Genomic DNA, 18,375 nt, shown 5'->3' on the forward strand with positions numbered 1-18,375 from the left:
GCACACAGGGAGAGGAGTATCCTTGCAGCTAATTGGCTTATGAAATAATACAAACATTTTGCTTTCTCGACACCAGCAGAAATCAATGCAGAGCTTAGCTGGTGCATTCAAATCAATTGTCTTGAACCACATGTCTCACTTTTTTTGATGTCTCCTTCACATCTTTTCAAGCTTTCTCACTGTCAATTCTGTGTAGTTTAATCTTTTTTTCTCTGTCTTGCAAACTTGCACTCTCGCCTGCTTCCTCTCATTCTCTCCTTTTTTTTCTCTAAGATTTGTCTTGCCACTTCATCTTTCTCCCACTTTGTCTTCTCTCCTCTTTACCCCTTCTCCCTCTCTGTCCAGCTCTCGACTGATGTTGGGTTGCCAGATAAGTTTCTGCTTACAGGGAGACCACATCTGACACCCAGCTGTGTGGGTCATGGGCTGCAAGAGCAGCTGCTGGTCATAAATCACTCGAGCTGGAGGAGCTCTGGCACTCCTTCTGTCAGCCGTGAAACAAAGATGTAGAGGTAGTGGGGGGTCAGAGGTAGCCAACCTGGGTAACAACAGGAGACCAAGCACCACCTCTGTAATACTACATTGAACAGTCCTCTATTATCAAACTGTACTATAAGACTGGGTGAAGTCACTGAGGGACATGTGCAACCATGGTGCCAGAAGATGCAAATGTAAAGTCAAGAAGTATGGTGTAATATGGTATGCAAGCAATTATGGTTAAACAGGCGATGCAGCTTGTGAGCTGTAAGGTCAGAGGACAGAGAACCCCTTGCTGAGTTACTGTAGCAGAAAAAAATGCAAATAAATTCTGTCAACAGAAAGAGAAGGTCTTTGTTGCAAGATGCGTGTTGGTATGTATTAAAAAACAGCAATGAGCTTCTTTTTTTTTTTAGTTTAAAGCAGAAATTAGTAAGTAATTGCCAAAAAAAGACCATTTTAAGTAGCTGTTTACTGTAGAATTAAGCCTGGAAATATTGTTTTTCTAAAATTAAACTTTAAAGTCTAATGAGGTCATTTCACTTGTGGTTATGGGATGAATTAGATTGTGAAGTGTATTTTTTTTATAGTTGATAAAGTAGTATGATCTAAAATTTGTGGAAAAAATGAAACAGCACAGTTCAAATAAAGGGGATGGTGTAAATGTATTACGGATATTGTTACATGAGATATTATCTGGGATTTTGGTCATCACATCATTGCACAGCTTGCATGTTATTTTTTTCTGGAATTAAAGGTTTCTAAACTAATCTGGCTATTCTTGCTGCAATTGTCTCCATTTATCTGTTTAGTTACAATGTCTAACTATATTACAATGTCCCCAAATGTGAGAATAACAAATACCAGTTTACCATAAACAATCATATCATTGAACATAGTATGAGTTATACCTACCTTGGTATAACCATAACAACAACAGGGAGTTTCAACAAATATGTGTAGAGCAGAATTAGACAGATGCCCACTGATAATTAACATTCAAAAGAGAACACTCAAAATGTTTTAATCACCTTAAATCCAGTCCCCTAGACACCCTCCATCCCAAAACCCTCCAAACCCAAGAGCTGAGCCCAGAAAAGAGTCCTCTATGTCAGCTGGTGCTGAGACTAACTGCCCCCTCTCAGACACTCTCTGACCAGTCTCACTCCAACACTGCTTTCCAAACACCAATCGGAGTAAACCAAATTATAACACAATGTAAATAAACCTACTTGGAACACTGGAAAGAAGAAACTAAAAGCCAAAGTAGATTAGACTGTTATCTGGCCATTAGAAGAGATGATGAATCGACAGAATATCTCTCTTCTCTCTTCCTCCTACAATGTAAAATATTCAATGAAATAAGGAACACTGACTTTAACAAGTTCAACTCTGTAATTTCAGATTTAAAAGAGCTTAATGACCTCTCAAAATTAAAAATACACCTAGGAGAAGGAGACGGGGCATATCTTGCTGCCCAATATGTATCAACATGCCACAACCTGAGAGACAGTGAATGACTTAGACACACCCAGCACACACACACACACACACACACACACACACACACACACACACACAAATACATGCATAGGATATACTGTATATGTATAATTAATAAATATCAAGCTTAATGTTGTGTTAATATTCATATTATTGTTATATTGTACTGTCCAAATATTTGGACAAATTGTATTTTGATGCTTTGGCAACATTGTTCTCAAAACTTTCATGACAATAAAACCCATTGAAATGAATTGAGAATTGTCTTCATCGTGTTTCACCAGCAGAATTACTTAATGCATCAATGCACTTTTTAACTTGTTGCGGGATCCTCCTCAACTGTTGTTAGAAGAAATCATGTCTTTAATAATTCATTTTTGTGGAGGTCCTCTACCTAATATTTAGGTGGACCCATCATGAGCAAAAAATCCAAAAGACCTGATAAACTTCTGGCCTTTTAACCCTAGCATGTGTGCAATGCATTTGCATCTGTGTGCATGCAAGCAAATATTTTGTCTAATGCGATCCCTTCACACTACACTAGAAAGTGTTGAAATTCAACACCTGCCTTTCATTTGAAGCCACCTCAGTGTTTACACTGTAGCCCACAGAATCTTGCACACTTTTTTATTTTACAGAGATTTGGCTAATTAATTGGGTATCATTTTACAAGACACCAATATATCTGGCGATATAAAGGGAAAAAAAGGAGGGAAAGAAGCGTGAAGGCTTGGAGATAGAGGGGGTTGGACAGCATGGTAGGAGGTGAGTTAAGGATGGGGGGTGGGGGGTATAGTGAAAATGAGAGTCTTTGAGGACTCTTCTTATATCATTTTCTGTCTAAATTCATCTTTTCTGCATTGCAGCACACCATCTCCACATAAAATAACATAAGACCGCTCAAAACAAAGCTTAACAAGGCAGAAAGAGTCTGTTTCCAGTTATTTCAATGCAGATATTTCCTGATAATCAGCCAGTGCTGACTGTGCTGAGCACCCATACTCTCAGTGTCTTGGAATGTTCATCTCTTTGGACACAAACATAATCGCCAGAAAGGAAATAGCAGTATGAAAGATGTCAGTGGAGAAGAAAGGGCACATAGAAAAGAGAGCAGATTATAAAAGGGTATAAGAGGGGAAAAGGATGACAAAAGAGAGAAAGGGAGGACAGGACTTCTTTGCCCTTTGGTGTGCAGCGAGGGCCGATCGATAGCAGTGTAATGAGCCTGGTATTAGCTGGGGTGCAGAGGGACTGGAGCAGGGCAGAGGGAGGGCGGCGGGGGAAGGGGAGAGCTAGGATCTGATTCCCAACAGCAAACAACTCCATTGCTGCAGACATCAGAACCAACACCTGAGAACACCTATTAAAGCCAGATGACCCTCTTCTCGGCTAATGACGAAGCCACACTCATACAAACTCCTCACACACACACACCATGCACGCACACTCTGATACACTTTTATTCAACCTGGTGGCTGGTTACACACCCATCACAGAGTTGTTCTGTCTCTGCCAAGCTGCTACTAAAGTCAAATGCATCATCCAAAGGGGGCTAGCAGAGAAAAAAACTAGCCTAATCCTGACTAAGAAAAGGACTGCACTCAACATCACCTCTCCCTTTTGTTACAGATTACCCAACAATGGCTTCTGCCACTCTCTTAAATCCACTACACACTGGCAATTTGTATTAGAAAGATGGAGACTCAGGGATTGTCGTTGCTTGGTTGCAAGAGAGAGAGAGAGAAGGGGGACCAGCGGGGAGAAGTGGGGGATAACCATCAGGTACACTCAAAGCCAATCTGCTGCCTCGTCAATAGGCTCATTCTGCTAGAGTGCCATGTGCAGGGTGTTGTGCTTGCTAGCCCCCAGCTTCAGCCGTCAGACCAGCCATCCAGGCAGGCACAAGCCGGGGGGAGGCGGCGCTGCAAGAGGGCCACGCCTGGGTCCTCTCAATGGAGGGATCAAAGTAGGGATAGAAGGATGGGCCCCCTCTCTTTGTGCTCTCGTGTCTCCCAAAACAAACGCATCCTCCTGTCCACTGGAAGCCACAGAGGTGGTCCGGCCTCAGGAACAGATGGTGCAGAGGACTTCCACTGGGAGACACCTGCACTCTGCAAAAAAGAAGTGTCGCATTCAGCACATCTGCATGTCGGGTTTAGCAAACATTTGGGCTTGCTTAATAACAGTTAATGATATAGTATATCATATGCTGCTGATGTGCTAAAAATGTTGCTCTCTGTTTAAGTATGTGGCTTTCCGGTTTTGAGTACAACCATCCATCTCAATCATATGTTAATATAAAATCACATATACTTTTCATTGTCAACAAACTGACCAAAACCAACAATGAATTAATCTCACCACCATGTATTTTCTGTGTAGAAAAAGCCTAATACATCTTATTTCTCTACTGAACAGATCTCCATTGTTGTCCAAAAACTATTAAAAACACATCAGCCAGCCACACTGTTGCACCAGTTGACATGTTCCTTCATTACCATGAACATTTATTTTCAGTCAGTCCTTCATACATAATAGTGTTTTCATGAATACACACCAGCATACCAAATCTGCAGTTGAAAATTGTCCAAAACAAATTACTATTTGCTCCTGCTTGAGTAAAGTTTGCTAAAAACAACAGCGCCAACCTGTTTTGGGAAATGACATAACTTAAAAAAACTTAATATAATATATGGTCAGAAAGTATTGAGAAACTAACACACTGTTGGTTTTAGTCTCTTCATAGGATTATTTTGACAATAACAAAAGTATAGATTATTTCCACCCTTGTGTTTTAAAGGGTCAATTCACCCAAAACGCAAAAAACATTTTATGTGATGAGGTTTTGAGATATTTATGACTAAGTTTTCATCGGAACAACTTCCTGCCAAAGAAATAGTCCCTGAACACTGTTTATAGAGTCATCTATGGATTATCCAGAGTAATAGGGAGTTGAAAGTTATTTTTCAATGTGTGAGCAGGAGCAGATACAACATTTCATTCACCTTCATTGTACTGCTGTGGAAAGATATCTCAAAACCTTGCCAAATAAAACTAAAACTATAAAATAATAATAAAACTACCCTTTTTTCTATAATTTAGGTGAGCTCAACAAGTCAAGTCAATTTTATTCATATAAAGCCAAATCGTTACAGAAGTTATATCAGGGCATTTTTCATATAGACCAGGTTTAGACCATACTCTTTATAATATATACAGAGACCCAACAACATTCCCCCATGAGCAAGCAATTGGTGACAGTGGTGGAGGTGTGGCACAATGCAAGTTCCACATAGAGATGTATAGTAATAATAATAGATCAGCTAGAGTGTCTTTAGAGACTTCTTGGGGCAGCCTGATAATAAAGAATTACAATAATCCAGCCTAGAAGTAACAAATGCGTGGACTAGTTTTTCTGCATCTTTTTGAGACAGGATGTGCCTGAATTTTGCAATGTTACATAGGTGAAAAAAGACAGTCCTTGAAATTTGTTTGATGTAGGAGTTAAAGGACATATCCTGGTCAAAGATAACTCCCAGATTCCTTACAGTGGTGCTGGAGGCCAGGGTAATGCCATCCAGAGTAGCTGTATCATTAAATAATGTCTTTCTAAGGTGTTTAGGCCCAAGCATGATAACTTCAGTCTGAGTTTAGTAACAGAAAATCCAGCAGGTCACCCGGGTCTTTTGTTCTTAAGGCATGCTTGGGGTTTTGTTAACTGATTGGTTTCATCTGGCTTCATTGATAAATATAATTGGGTATCATCCGCATAACAATGAAAGTTTATAGAGTGTTTAATAATATTGCCTAAAAGAAGCATAGATGAGGTGAATAGTATTGGTCCAAGCACAGAACATTGTGGAACTCCATGTCTAACTTTTGCATACATGAAGGATTCATCGTTTATGTGTACAAACTGAAATCAATCTGATAAATAGTACTTAAACCAGCTTAATGCAGTTCCTTTAATGCCAATTAAATGTTCCAGTCTCTGTAATAGGATGTGATAGTCAGTGGTGTCAAATGCAGCACTAAGATCTAACAAGACAAGCACAGAGAGTCAGACAAGTCCTTTGTTCGATGCAATTAGGAGGTCATTTGTAACTTTCACCAGTGCTGTTTCTGTGCTATGATGTGCTCTAAATCCTGATTGAAAATCCTCAAATAAACTATTGTTATGTAGAAAGTCACACAACTGATTATCGACTGCTTTCTAAAGGATCTTAGAGAGAAAGGGAAGGTTAGATAGGTCTATAGTTGGCTAAAACACCTGGATTAAGAATAGGCTTTTTAAGAAGAGGTTTAATTACAGCTACTTTAAAGGACCATGACTCACCCTTTAACATTTTCTTTTTTTTAAAACTCTCTAACTCTTGCCCTGTCTATCCTAATACTCTGAACTACTTACGACAAATGAAGCTCTAATGTTCCCGTATTTTAGCGACTACACTCATTCAGTAACAGAAAGTGTTAAAAGCTTGATGCTAATTAGATATTTTTGTTTAGAGGAAAACAATCAAAATTGTTCATTTTGTATTATTAACAATATTTCCTCATGCAGTGAGGAGTCACAGTCTCATTCTCTGCTAGAGTGGAGAGATTTTCGCGAGCCCATCAGAAGCAGGGCTTCCAGTAGATATAACCCATGCTATGGTAATCAAATGCTAATCACAGTTAACACCAGCACAGGGTCCTATACTCTAGATTAATGCATCCGTCGCATATTCACGTTTCCATTAGCATAAATCAGGTTCACCCTGCCTTTGTAATTAGTGTTTTCATGTGAATGATAATAAGATATGGTGATTAGGTCAGGGTACTAGAATGGAAATGACTTGTCAGCTAAGTCAGCCTCAAACAGTTCCGCACATGTTGGACTATCAATATGTGCTTCCTCAAGAAACAATTAATGATGTTGAAAGATAATTGAAGTTAGATAGTAGGATGTGGAAAGCAAAAGTAGACTATTAATCAAATTTCTGCAAGACACTTGATGCTTTAGCAAGATTCTTATTGCATACTTATGCTTTAGTCAGAGACATCCAAAAGCACTTTTATCAGTTTCATCCCTTTGTACAGTTTATTGCAGTGACTTTTTACTAACACGGTTTAACAAATACTAAAATATATTCTATGTAGCCACAGTACATTTATTTTATTAATCACTGCATGCTTCATAATGTTGAAGAGAGATTTCTGACACCACTGAGAGCCACTTTGTGAATTTGAAGCCCCATTTTAAGATGGGGAAAGAAAACTTGGAAACTGGCACATTTTACCTAAAAACACAGCATTTCTAAAAATAAATCATATATATGTTTTTTTATGGCCAATATCAATGTTGGCTGCAAACAAAATCTTCTATATTCAGATAAATATAACTATAATAAACTCCCTCCCTCTTATAATGTAACATCAGAAAATTCAAAATTCATGAATGTCAATGTGATCATTAGCTTTTTGGTTTCCTCCTTGACCCTTACGTTTAATTATTATGTCTGCTTCCTTGCATTAAAGGTCAAACCTGCCCAGTAAATCACATAACATCCCTGCAGACAAGTTTTCCAGGCTGTCTGACTACTTTTTCTTTTTCTTTGTTTTTACTTTTTTGCGAACAAAACATAGAAAACGTATGTGTGGACTCCCATTCAATGAAAACCTTTTGCACTCATTACACTTTCTTATAAGGGGCCGTGTGGAGAAAAAAAGAGCATACATGAGCATATAAGTGTATTTGGTAACATGAGAGCACTCAAATATGAGGTCGCAACAGTGTGCATGCACGAGAATATAAGTTAGAAGACAGAGAAAGAAAATATGTATGTGCAGGTGCAGTGCACACCTGTGTACTTTGATGAAAAACACAACATAAGTAGGACATGCAACAGTGGCTGGCCATTGGAGGGGTTCACCGCTTGTGGTTCTTGTCTCCCTCGGGATATCCTTTCCATCCCTGACATCCCTGACATGGAGCATTCCTCTCAGACTGGTGACCCCACATGACGGACGGCATCCTCCATGCCTATAACCAACTGATGAGACCTGCTGCAGTCCCAAGAGACTAAAAGGCCGAAGTTGTGATAAGGAATGTGGGCAAAAGAAAAAAGCAGGGAAAAATTACAATCAGGAAAAGGTTTACAGTGGATATAACAGCAATTAAGAGGATGTAAGCAAATCCTGACGCATAAAAACAGAAAATCACATCCCTGGCTTTATTCCTTGATCTTCCATCAGGGTAACTGAATGTGTATATGTGTGTGTATGGGCTGGTTGCTTTTTCATTCAACCTGACACCCCTGTTTCCATGGTAATTTATGAGACCTGACCTGTGAATCTGAACACCCAGCTCCCACCTCCAAAACCGTCTTTTTCATGGGTATCATAACCCCTCTTTGAACTGTATGGAAACCACTGCAGCTTTCACAAAGTCCTGAATGTGAAAACCGATAGTCATGGCAAAACTTTTCTTTTTTCAGGCTAGGATAAAGGTGAAGTTTAGGTTAATTTTCTGCTTTTTTTTTTGGGAGAATTGCAGGTTGGCCATAAATTTACAAAACAGCCACCATTTCAACATGAACAAAACTAGTGATTTCTTCTAGACACACTGTACATATAAATGTCAAAACTACAAGGCAGCATACCCTTTGGACTCTGCATCATATTGTTGCTCTTGTCCAGGCAGTAGGAATAGCTGAATGAGAGATTCTCAAACAGGGGCAGTAATTTGCAGAGTGTGTTTCTAAGTTATTCCAGCTCCCCATAGCTCAGCAGTGGCTGACCCCTCTCCCCTTCTGTCTGCTAAGAGGCCTACGGGGAGGAATCAGCCCAAATTACCTTTATTGATCCAGAGAGACAGGTGAATACCAAGCAGGTCTCTCTTCCCCTCAGTCTTCTTATCTTTCAACCACCGTTTTCATCACTCCATCCCCCTCCCATGCCTGCAAGAGGAGAGAATATAAAAAAGTAACAGGATGCTTTTATGTGAGAGGGACTATTCTAACCAGCACCACACGTTACTGTATCAGCAATGATTTACTGTTTGCATTCAGGCTGCGGTGATTAAACCTTCCTTCTTGTTGCTCATCTTTAATCGGTGACTGAGTGAACAGGAATGGCGAGCGGCTGTTTTTCTGCCTCCAATCCACCGTTGTCCTTTCGCCCCAACATACAAATCACTGTGGCGGTGGAAAAGATACTCCATTAGGTCCAACTCTGAGTTAAATCAATGCGTGACTTATCAAATGAAATAGGGGATTATGAGGTAATCACCTGGCAAACGTTGCTGAAATTGTAATTATCTCCACCGCACACATCTCAGAGAGAGGAGACCAAACTAACTATTTAAGTGGAGGGTAAGGTAGCAAGGTGTAGAAAAGCACAACAGATATATCTCTTAGACAGCAGCATGAGTCAGAATGTTTATGTGCTGAGAGGAACCGGTACAACTCTGTGGTTTCTCTCGCTCAGCAGAGAAATACATGTGAAGGAGTTTCACTCGACAGATTTATGCTTCATATCCTCTGTGTCATCACAGCAAGGCTACTGCTCAGTGTTACTGCTGCTTAATTACACCTGTTCTGTGTTTGTATCACATTATTTTACTGCATGGATGACAAGTGCTAAATATATACAGTGTCATGTAAGGATTTGTTCACCTCATGTATTTGTTGTTTTAATGTGTTTTTTGTTGGTCTAGGAGCTGCACTTAATTAATGAATTGCAATAAAATAAGCCAAAGTTTTCAATATAAATAAATAAATAACATATATGAAGAAGTAATATAATTAAATATAAAATAATAGAAAAAATATAAAATATTCTTTGTTTTATAAGTTACACATTTTGTGGGGAATCATTTTAAGAAGATCATGAAATAAATCCAAAAATATTTATTTTCAGGTTTTTCATTTTTACTTATTTTTACCTTTATTTTATTCATTTTTTTATTTATCTATTTGTTTGTTCACATTTATTTATTTATTTTTTTGCACCACAAAGCAATCCAAACTTAAAACAAAGCCCAATGAGATTCAGTTGAGATCTGTAATCAGCCTTTGTGAGCTAAAAAGTGAGAATTAAGACCATTTTGAAAGGCAGTTGATATTGCAATGTATTGTTGTAAACAAATATTTTACCTGAGCAGTATTAAATGCCATTTTGATCCAGTGTTTATATCCCAATGACAGAATAGTAAGTAGGTAAGTAAGTTCTGATGAGAGATCTATTTACTCATATGCACAATTTAATTTATTTGAAAGTCATTGCTTTATAAAATTACAGATTGTATTTTCTTATTACTGCAGTGTAATGAAAAATATAGTAAAGGTTGTTTTTTTTTTATTTAAGCCATTTTGTAGAACAACAATTTCCTCATCACTTGTGGATTTAGTCTTTTTTAATATATTTTACAACATAAAATAAAGACATTTTGTGCAATTTAATTTTCAATATTCGGCCAATAATATTCAATATTCAATATTCAATATTCACTATTTGTTTTAAAAAGAAGTCACACGCTGAACTTTCTAAAAACCTCTGATCTTTTCTACAGATGCGGAGTTTGAATTTTCTACATCCTATAATTGAAAATTACTGGTTACTGTGCAAGTAGGTAGGTCAGTGCAACACAGCCCCCAGGTGGAAGTAGTGTCAAGTTACATCATAGACCCCCAAAGCCAGCTGAACCTCCACTTTTAGTTATCTTGCCCCATCTGTTGGTCAAATAATCTCATTGTGCTGTGTTTCTCTAAATAATGTCAACCTGACAAAGGATGAATGTCCATGAGCCCCATCAGTATTCTCCAGCTTCTCAGTGTGAATAAGAGAAAAGATTTAAGTTGTGCTTTTCATCTGCAAGAAGCTACAGTTTTAGCAGAAGCAAGCTCCAACAGAGAACGGTCAGTTGCACCATACAATGAAATTCTTACTTACAGTGCTCCCTTCCAGCTACTATATATAACTAAAGAGAGTTGAGAATGAAATATAAGCACAATATACAAACTTTACAAGATCAAAATACAAAATTAGATACAAAGGAAAATGGCTGCATTTAAGGGACATGTAAACATAATTTGTAGTGGTGGAGCCTGATTGTACATTAAGGTGCATAGCATGTGCAAAAATGGACCCTGTATGTGCAAGAGGGCATGTGCAAGGTGTGCAGGGAAGTAGTGATGGAAGAGTTCAGTTCAAATATAGAGCATAATGCAAAAAAAGATGGGTGTTGAGCTGGTGATGGTTACAGGAGACGACATCCGTCTATACATCACAAACACAGAACAGGTTGGTTTTTTTTGACAGCTGCTGATCAAGACACACTGCCTAAAACTATTTTCAATATTCTGTATCACTCCTACATTCAGAGGCGTTAATATGTCAGGTTAACTGGTCCTTTCAATAATGAATAAATATTTAAAAATGAATCATTCCTGTACTAAAAACATTATATTCATTATATTATTTGCAGCATCATTATCATTACACAGAAAATCACTTTTTATTATATTGTATGAGATGCACAGCCATAACATAGCATCACATACAGCAGCTATAAATGTTCTTGTGATAGTTTTTTACCTCACACAATGCAGCACTTCCTGTCTACATGTACAGTATTTCTTGAACACAAACTTGTACAATAACAGAAACACAGTGCCCCCTCCTGGGTTGCAACAGAATTGCCTTTTAACACACACCATTGTGTAACCAGCTAAGAATAAACAATCTACTGTCAAAACTGTTTTGACTTGGTGCAACTCTGACAACAAGCACCCTGTTCCCACTGACAGGCAGAGAGGTGTGACTGTGAGAAGCCAGCCCTCAGCTCGGCTGAGTCACACTTCGTCACCTTTTTTGGTGTCAGTGATCACACCACAAGCTCGGTCAAAGTTCACAGGGGCGCGCCGGCAGTCTCGGTCTCCAAATGTACACAAATGTTTGTAGCAAAATTAGAAATACCAAATTCATGAATTCAACTCAATTTTAAGAATCATAGCTTGATTTTGAGTAGCTCGCTTGAGTTCATTTAAGACAATTGCTTACAAAACAGCAATGTTCTAATGTACATAATCATGTTTGTGTCCTATATTGAAAAATGAGCTGTCATTCTATCATCATCCATTTTATATTCACACTTCAAACTGGCTACTAACTTTATTAGAGGCTGGTGTAAAACTGTTTGGACGCAAAGTCCATGGCATGACAAAGGTCAAACATGGTGACTGAACACTGTCCACCCCTTTAGGTGTGTCCTCCTCACACCCAAATTCACACCAGCTCCTGGGAAAATAGGCAGCATGTTCCTGAAAAGTTCAAACTGTGAGAAGTTCACCAAGGTTCACAATGTCATGCAGGGACAGGATAGTGTACACTGGCCAAAATCCAAAATGTAATTTTATATTAATTAACCGCATGTATTTGCACGTTGCTTACACTCATACACAAACACATTCAAAGCAAAGAAACTCCCCCATACAGAGAATCTTTTGACTCATAACATCTTTTTCTTCAGCTTTACTTTGCTGTCAGTCCAGAATTTAAACCAACAATCTTTCCATTAAAAGCCTGCATCTGTAACATCTACCATCCTTAACCAAAGCATCCAGACAAAATACATAAACCCTGCCAGAATATCTGCTTTATTTGACCCTAAAGCTATGTGCAGCAAAGGTTATAAGTTCATCAGACAGGGCATCAGTCCCTGGTTTTATATTTAACCCTGGAGGTGAGCAAATTTCACACCCAAGTAAGTGACACTGCTAATACCATCAGCTCTGACACCCAACCCTGGGAAAGTCCCAGTCAGCCAGGGGTGGAAGAGGTTATCAGAGCTTCATCATTTCATCACCACATCTAATAAAAGCCCTGCATTATGGCCCATAAATCACTTTGATGCTCAATAGCCATCCATAATCACTTGCTCTGGAAAACATTCAACCTTTTTGTCATGGTTCACCTCTGCAGTCTTGATTCTAAATCTATGAGTTTAATTCCTCCTAAAGGCTTCATATCAATGTACTGTAGATGTGAAAAATAAAACCAGTTTGTCAACTTATTAAAACTATCTTTCATGCAGTTAGAATACAATCTATCCAGTGTGGAGGTCACTAGTTCAGTGCACTGGCCCTGGTGCATTCAGAGGCCACCGCGTCTCCCATCAAGGTGTGTGAACTTTGCACCTTGAAAAACACGTAAAGATGATCCCAAGGGTTCCCACGGAAGGGCTTGAAATCCTGGCACTGGGGTAAGTTGAAGAGTTCAAGTCATTACAGTACGTCAGTCCTGAAAAATATGGGCATTAAAACAATATGAGGATTTATTTTTCCAGAAAAAAGCCTGCAAAGCATTATTATCATTTTTTACTGAGCACAGACTGCATATTAGATTCCATGTCATGTTGTAGACAGTTGCACTTTTATATATGTGGCCTATACAGGTTTTGATGTTCCAGCAGCCATGCATTAATATATATATATAACAACAGATTCAAACAATATGCTTCTTATGAAATTGACAGAAACTTTGGGATTATGCTCACCTGCAATATGCAAACTATCAATCTACAGTTAAAGGATAAGTTAACACATTTTCAAGTCTGTCTTAAAGCAATAATCAAGTGCCCATATGAAGATAACAAATAGTTATTCTTGCTGTAATCATTCTTCCTGCTCATACTAATCTAGAAGATCCTTTCCCGATGCACTTTCAATGTAAATGATGGAGGAAAAAATCACAGTCCTGATTTTGTGTGTGGTCCAAAATAGTCAAATCAAGTGGATATTTTCCAAAGTTGCAGTTGCTTTTTAGAACAAAATTCCTTTGTGTTTCCCCACACAGTATTTCCTTGTTGAGCTGAAGTGGAGGAATAGTCACAAAAAAGAGGTAAATGTGTACCAAAAAGTCTAGAAAATATTCTCTCAATTTATCTCATCTAGACAGCTGAAGCCTCATTTTAGCTCCAGAAAAACCTTTTAAATACATCTTTACACAGAAGGAGGACTGTGGACATTAATTGCATTAGGAAGGGATCTTTTGATGGAGGAGTGATGAGAGCGAGAAACCATAAGTTTAAGACAGACTTGGAAAAAGTGTGAACCTATCCTTTAAGAAACTTCTTTCAAACAGATCACAGACAAATATTTGTGTTTTAATATTCAGTGAATCTGCAGCCACTTTATAACTATGACATATTAAAACTACTTCATTTCTATGTCATCATGTCTACATCAGTAACTCATAATGTCATACTGCAGCACTACATTAAAGTATTGCTTTGACATCTTGCTCTGGTGTTTAGTCTGTTTGCACTGATCCGTTTCTGTTGTATTTTTATATAATGAGATTTGTGGAGGGTGGAGTGACGAAATGTTGAACTGGTATTTATTAAGTTATTCAATATATTTTCAATTCATCCATTCAGGTTCTGCTCTGTGAGTGAAGGACGGTATATATCTTTAGGGTGACAAATATCTCTGTAAGGTAAATGTACCTATAAAATGTGTTTAAAGAGAGCTTAAGTTATTTCAAGTGTTCAACCACATTAAATGTGGTGATTTTTGTCTAATGATTCCACTGGACGTCATATATTTCTCCTTTGACTATCTCAGTCTAGATCTTTATGTGCTCTCCTGACACTGCTGACACCTTCCACATGTCACGCAGTTTCCGCACTTCAGACGACACTCCGCAGGAAATGGTGCGTTTTTACCACTTTGCACTTATCCATGGGGAGAAGATCTGTTCAGCTTCAGGCAGGCTGCTATGTCAGCTACACAGTAAGAGAAAAAAACTACACTACCACAACTTCTAATCAATAGAGTAAGACCACTATTAAGGCCAATATTCTCATAAGATGTCTATTAGTTCTAAGATTTAATAATGAGAGGAACTGCATTTATGGAGCTGCTTCAATATCACAAAGCAACAGGGACACATTTTGCACCTACACAAAGTAAACCTGATGTCTGATGTCTTTGCACACAGACTTTTATATTCACAGTTAAGAATCGTCTCTCCATTCTCTCAGAAAGTGTTTTCTTCTTCCTCTAACGAGATTATCTACAGACACAAAACTTAATTTGAACACACAAATGAGCCCCAGACAACGACATTCATTTAACGCATTTTATTGCAATGCTCAACAAAGTACAAAAGAGGTAGAAATGTTGAAGGAATAACTTAAGCATTTACATTCTTGTTTGGTATAGGAATGAAAAAAACGGTCTATTTACAAGTATTTACAGAAATAAATAAAGAGAAGTATAAATTATCACATTATGCAACAGTTTGTCTCCAAAGTCTCCAATGAGCGACGTTTTAGTTCAGCTCCTTCTCCACTTCCTCCTCTTCATCCTCGCTGTCTTCATCGCTGCTGGAGTCTTCATACGGGCAGATGGTCGCTTGGACCGGATAGTTGCGCAGGAGCATTTCTGCGTCCTGGTACAGATAATCGAAACATTTCGATTTCGGCCAGTACAACCTTCAAAAAGAGAAATATATTGGTAAGATATAAAGAAACAAGCTGCATAAAGATAAAGATAATCTCATTAACAAAACTATACTTACTTCACTGGATGAATGAACTGAGGAGGTTTGGGTTGCTTTGCATCTGTAAGATCTCCATGCATGGAGTGAGCCTAAAAGTTTTAAAAAAAGAGATCTTGTTAAGCTTTTTATCCGTTGAATAATGCATGTTGCATTGCGGTGCACTGTTTGAATATTAGTGCTTCAAAAATGATTTTCAGTCGTCTAAACCTACCTTGTGTTTGGCAGTTTTGTCCTCATTTCCAGTCCACGGTCTCCACAAACCGGACTGCTGGGTAGCGTTGTCCTGAGTAAAAACAGAAATTAATCCACTGGCGGTAGCGCAAGTCTCCATGGTTCCTTGTAGTGATCAGTCCTGCAAACAGTCCTCAGAGGATGTGCCACTGAACACAGGAACCTCCTATTTATCAGGGCCCCGCAGTCGGTGCCAAATTGCGCTTTCACGCGTCCCCAAGTGGTTCCATGCGCCACGGTGTTGAGGTGCGAAGTCACACTTGAGCAAACTCCGACCATATGGCCAGTTTCTTTCTTAATCTTAAATGTACAATCAAATTAACTCTCCCTTAGAAGATTGGGTCTATTTGAAAAGTATTCTCAAATTTAGATTAGATGTTGATTAGGTGTGTCTGCTCTCTGCATCCACTGTATGTAACCCGTGTGAATTATCTGAGCAGATGATGTGCAATCCATTTCAGTCTAAAATGTCAATATAGTCAATAAGTGTAAATTAGGATCATGTTTAAATCTAATCATGAGTAATTTCTCAGTTTGAATTGTTAATTACTTGCTGAAAAAAAAAAGACTTGTTGAACTTTTCATCCCCTTAACCTTTCAGTATCTCTATCTGTGTTGCCATTTGGGTGTGAGGTGTAAAGACACACGTGCCCTACTGTCATTGCCTGCTGCGGGGGAGGGATGGAAGAAGGCTCGTGCTGTTGGGGGGAGTTGACACGCGTCAGCCTTGTGTAGACAACACCAGCAGGGGGGCGAATGTCTACACCTCAGCAGATGCAGAATTTGAATGCATCACACTCCAAAATTAAATTACAGTACAATAATTAAAAAAATACTATGTCATGCAAATTCTAGGAGCTCCAAGCGTCTGTCCTTTATGATAAATACCCTCTGTCCTCCACTGACTTAATTAGTACAATTCAGTTACTTATGCTTTGAGTTCAATAAAAGAGTTTCCCCCCAGTATACCAGTAGGGGGCAGTGTGGGGCTGCATGCTGGGATGAAAAGATAATGTGAACAGTGTAATACCTGACAACAAGTTTAATTGATTCATGTCTGCAGAAAATGTAATACACAGCAGACTCTATGTAGGCTCTGGTTATGTGTGTGTGTGTGTGTTCATGTGACTTCATTCAGAGCTAATGGGTGTCACATTTGCAAGTATCACTTGTTAAAGTGTAGTAGTCCTGTGATGAGGGGTGTCTGTAAGGTGAACCGTGCATGACCAGCATTGAATTTCTTTGCCCAGTAGCTTCATGCACATCACAACACTCTATTCTAAGGAACAAGCAGTCAGAGCTGGGCACTAATAAGGTCCACATAGACTTCTCCCTGAGTCTCTCTCTGCTCCAGAGCTAATTGGACATACTATGCTCTGCTGCTGGCTCTTTTTGTGTTCTTCACTCTTTTGCTTTACTCTGCACTATAATGGCAAAATACAGGGGCACATTACATGATCTTGCTGTTGAAACACATATAGCACATACAAACATGTTCTTTGTTCCTTGATGTTCACAAAATGGGCAGGATGATGCAATACTACCATGTAATATATAGTTACTAGTAAAACGAGGTCAGGATATTAAAGGTGTTTTCATGTTTTTTCCTCAGTACATATTGAATGTTGTAGCAATGGCTTTTCAAAAAACCAACAGAACTGTAATGTATGTCAAAAGAGTGAATAAAAGAAACATACAAAAGAAGCAGGAATAGTGTATGTGAAGCTGCTGTCAGCTCTGAATGAAGCAAAATTGAAACTACCTACTCAAGACCATAGAAAACAGCCTGCCACACACACACATGCAAGAGTGGATGAAGTATTAAGGACACTCACAATGAAGAGAACGCTAGCTTGTAAATCCGTGAAAAAAGCCATTATCCGTCTCATTCATAGGTCATAGTTGCTCTTTTCTGCCCAAGTCATTTGCACTTCTCTACTACAAAGACTAATCACTTCCCTCCGAAAAATTCCCTCTCCATGTCAACCGCAAATAACATCTTTTTATAGAAGCCCATTCACTAAAGCATTATCTCTTTAGACCAGCAGTGGTTAATTACATATTTAAATGTGATCAGTCTTTAGTCATCACCAAAAAGTGTCATCATATGTAGCTATAAAACAAGTCAGGTTATTTTCATGGTCCCCTTGATCCTTCTTCTTGTGTGTATGAGCGGGTTTCAGCCATTATTTTTATGCTTGATACTTTTGTTTTGAATACATTTATGTGTTTTAGTTGAGAAGCTATATTAAGCACTCAAATTAATATTCTGTAGGACTCTGTGACAGTGAATGGAAAACTTATGTCATGCTCTAGCCGTGTTTTTAGGCTTTGCATATCTTGATATTACCTTGGACTTCAAAGTGCAGCTGGCGCATGCTGGACTACTGATAAAAATACAATATCCCTAAAGAATCTTCTTTTTCTTTGCTCCAAATTATTAAATATATATCTGCAAGATCAAGCTAAAAAAAGCTTCCTTACTCATTCTTTTGATGAATGAATGGAGAACTCCTACCTTTATAGGAAGCCTCATCCTAATCTGAGAGAATTTAGAGAATGTACTAAATGAATGGGGAAGCAGTCTCAATAATTATACAACTCTGACAAGGAGCTATA

General features: G+C 38.4%; 1 protein-coding gene across 1 annotated transcript; it reads right to left on the reverse strand.

Moving 5' to 3' along the window:
- Nucleotides 1-15,174: 15,174 nt before the first annotated feature.
- Nucleotides 15,175-18,134, reverse strand: LOC121882795 (protein ripply2-like). Its single transcript, XM_042391240.1, has 5 exons — nt 18,107-18,134; nt 16,413-16,522; nt 15,737-15,808; nt 15,544-15,614; nt 15,175-15,457 (listed from the first exon to the last, which is right to left on the reverse strand). Exons 1-5 carry the CDS (start codon nt 18,132-18,134, stop codon nt 15,295-15,297), a joined length of 444 nt encoding a protein of 147 aa, XP_042247174.1. The 3' UTR covers nt 15,175-15,294.
- Between the last annotated feature and the right edge of the window lie 241 nt (nt 18,135-18,375).

This window comes from Thunnus maccoyii, chromosome 17 (assembly GCF_910596095.1).
Source record: "Thunnus maccoyii chromosome 17, fThuMac1.1, whole genome shotgun sequence".
Lineage (NCBI taxonomy): Eukaryota > Metazoa > Chordata > Actinopteri > Scombriformes > Scombridae > Thunnus > Thunnus maccoyii.

Coding starts and splice junctions, on each gene's coding strand:
- LOC121882795 (XM_042391240.1), bottom strand. CDS start 18,134: ATGCGCCAGCTGCACTTTGAAGTCCAAG. Junction 15,809..16,412: donor CCCCGCAGCAGGCAATGACA/GTAGGGCACGTG, acceptor GTTTTTACTCAG/GACAACGCTACCCAGCAGTC. Junction 15,615..15,736: donor ACAAAACTGCCAAACACAAG/GTAGGTTTAGAC, acceptor TAAAACTTTTAG/GCTCACTCCATGCATGGAGA.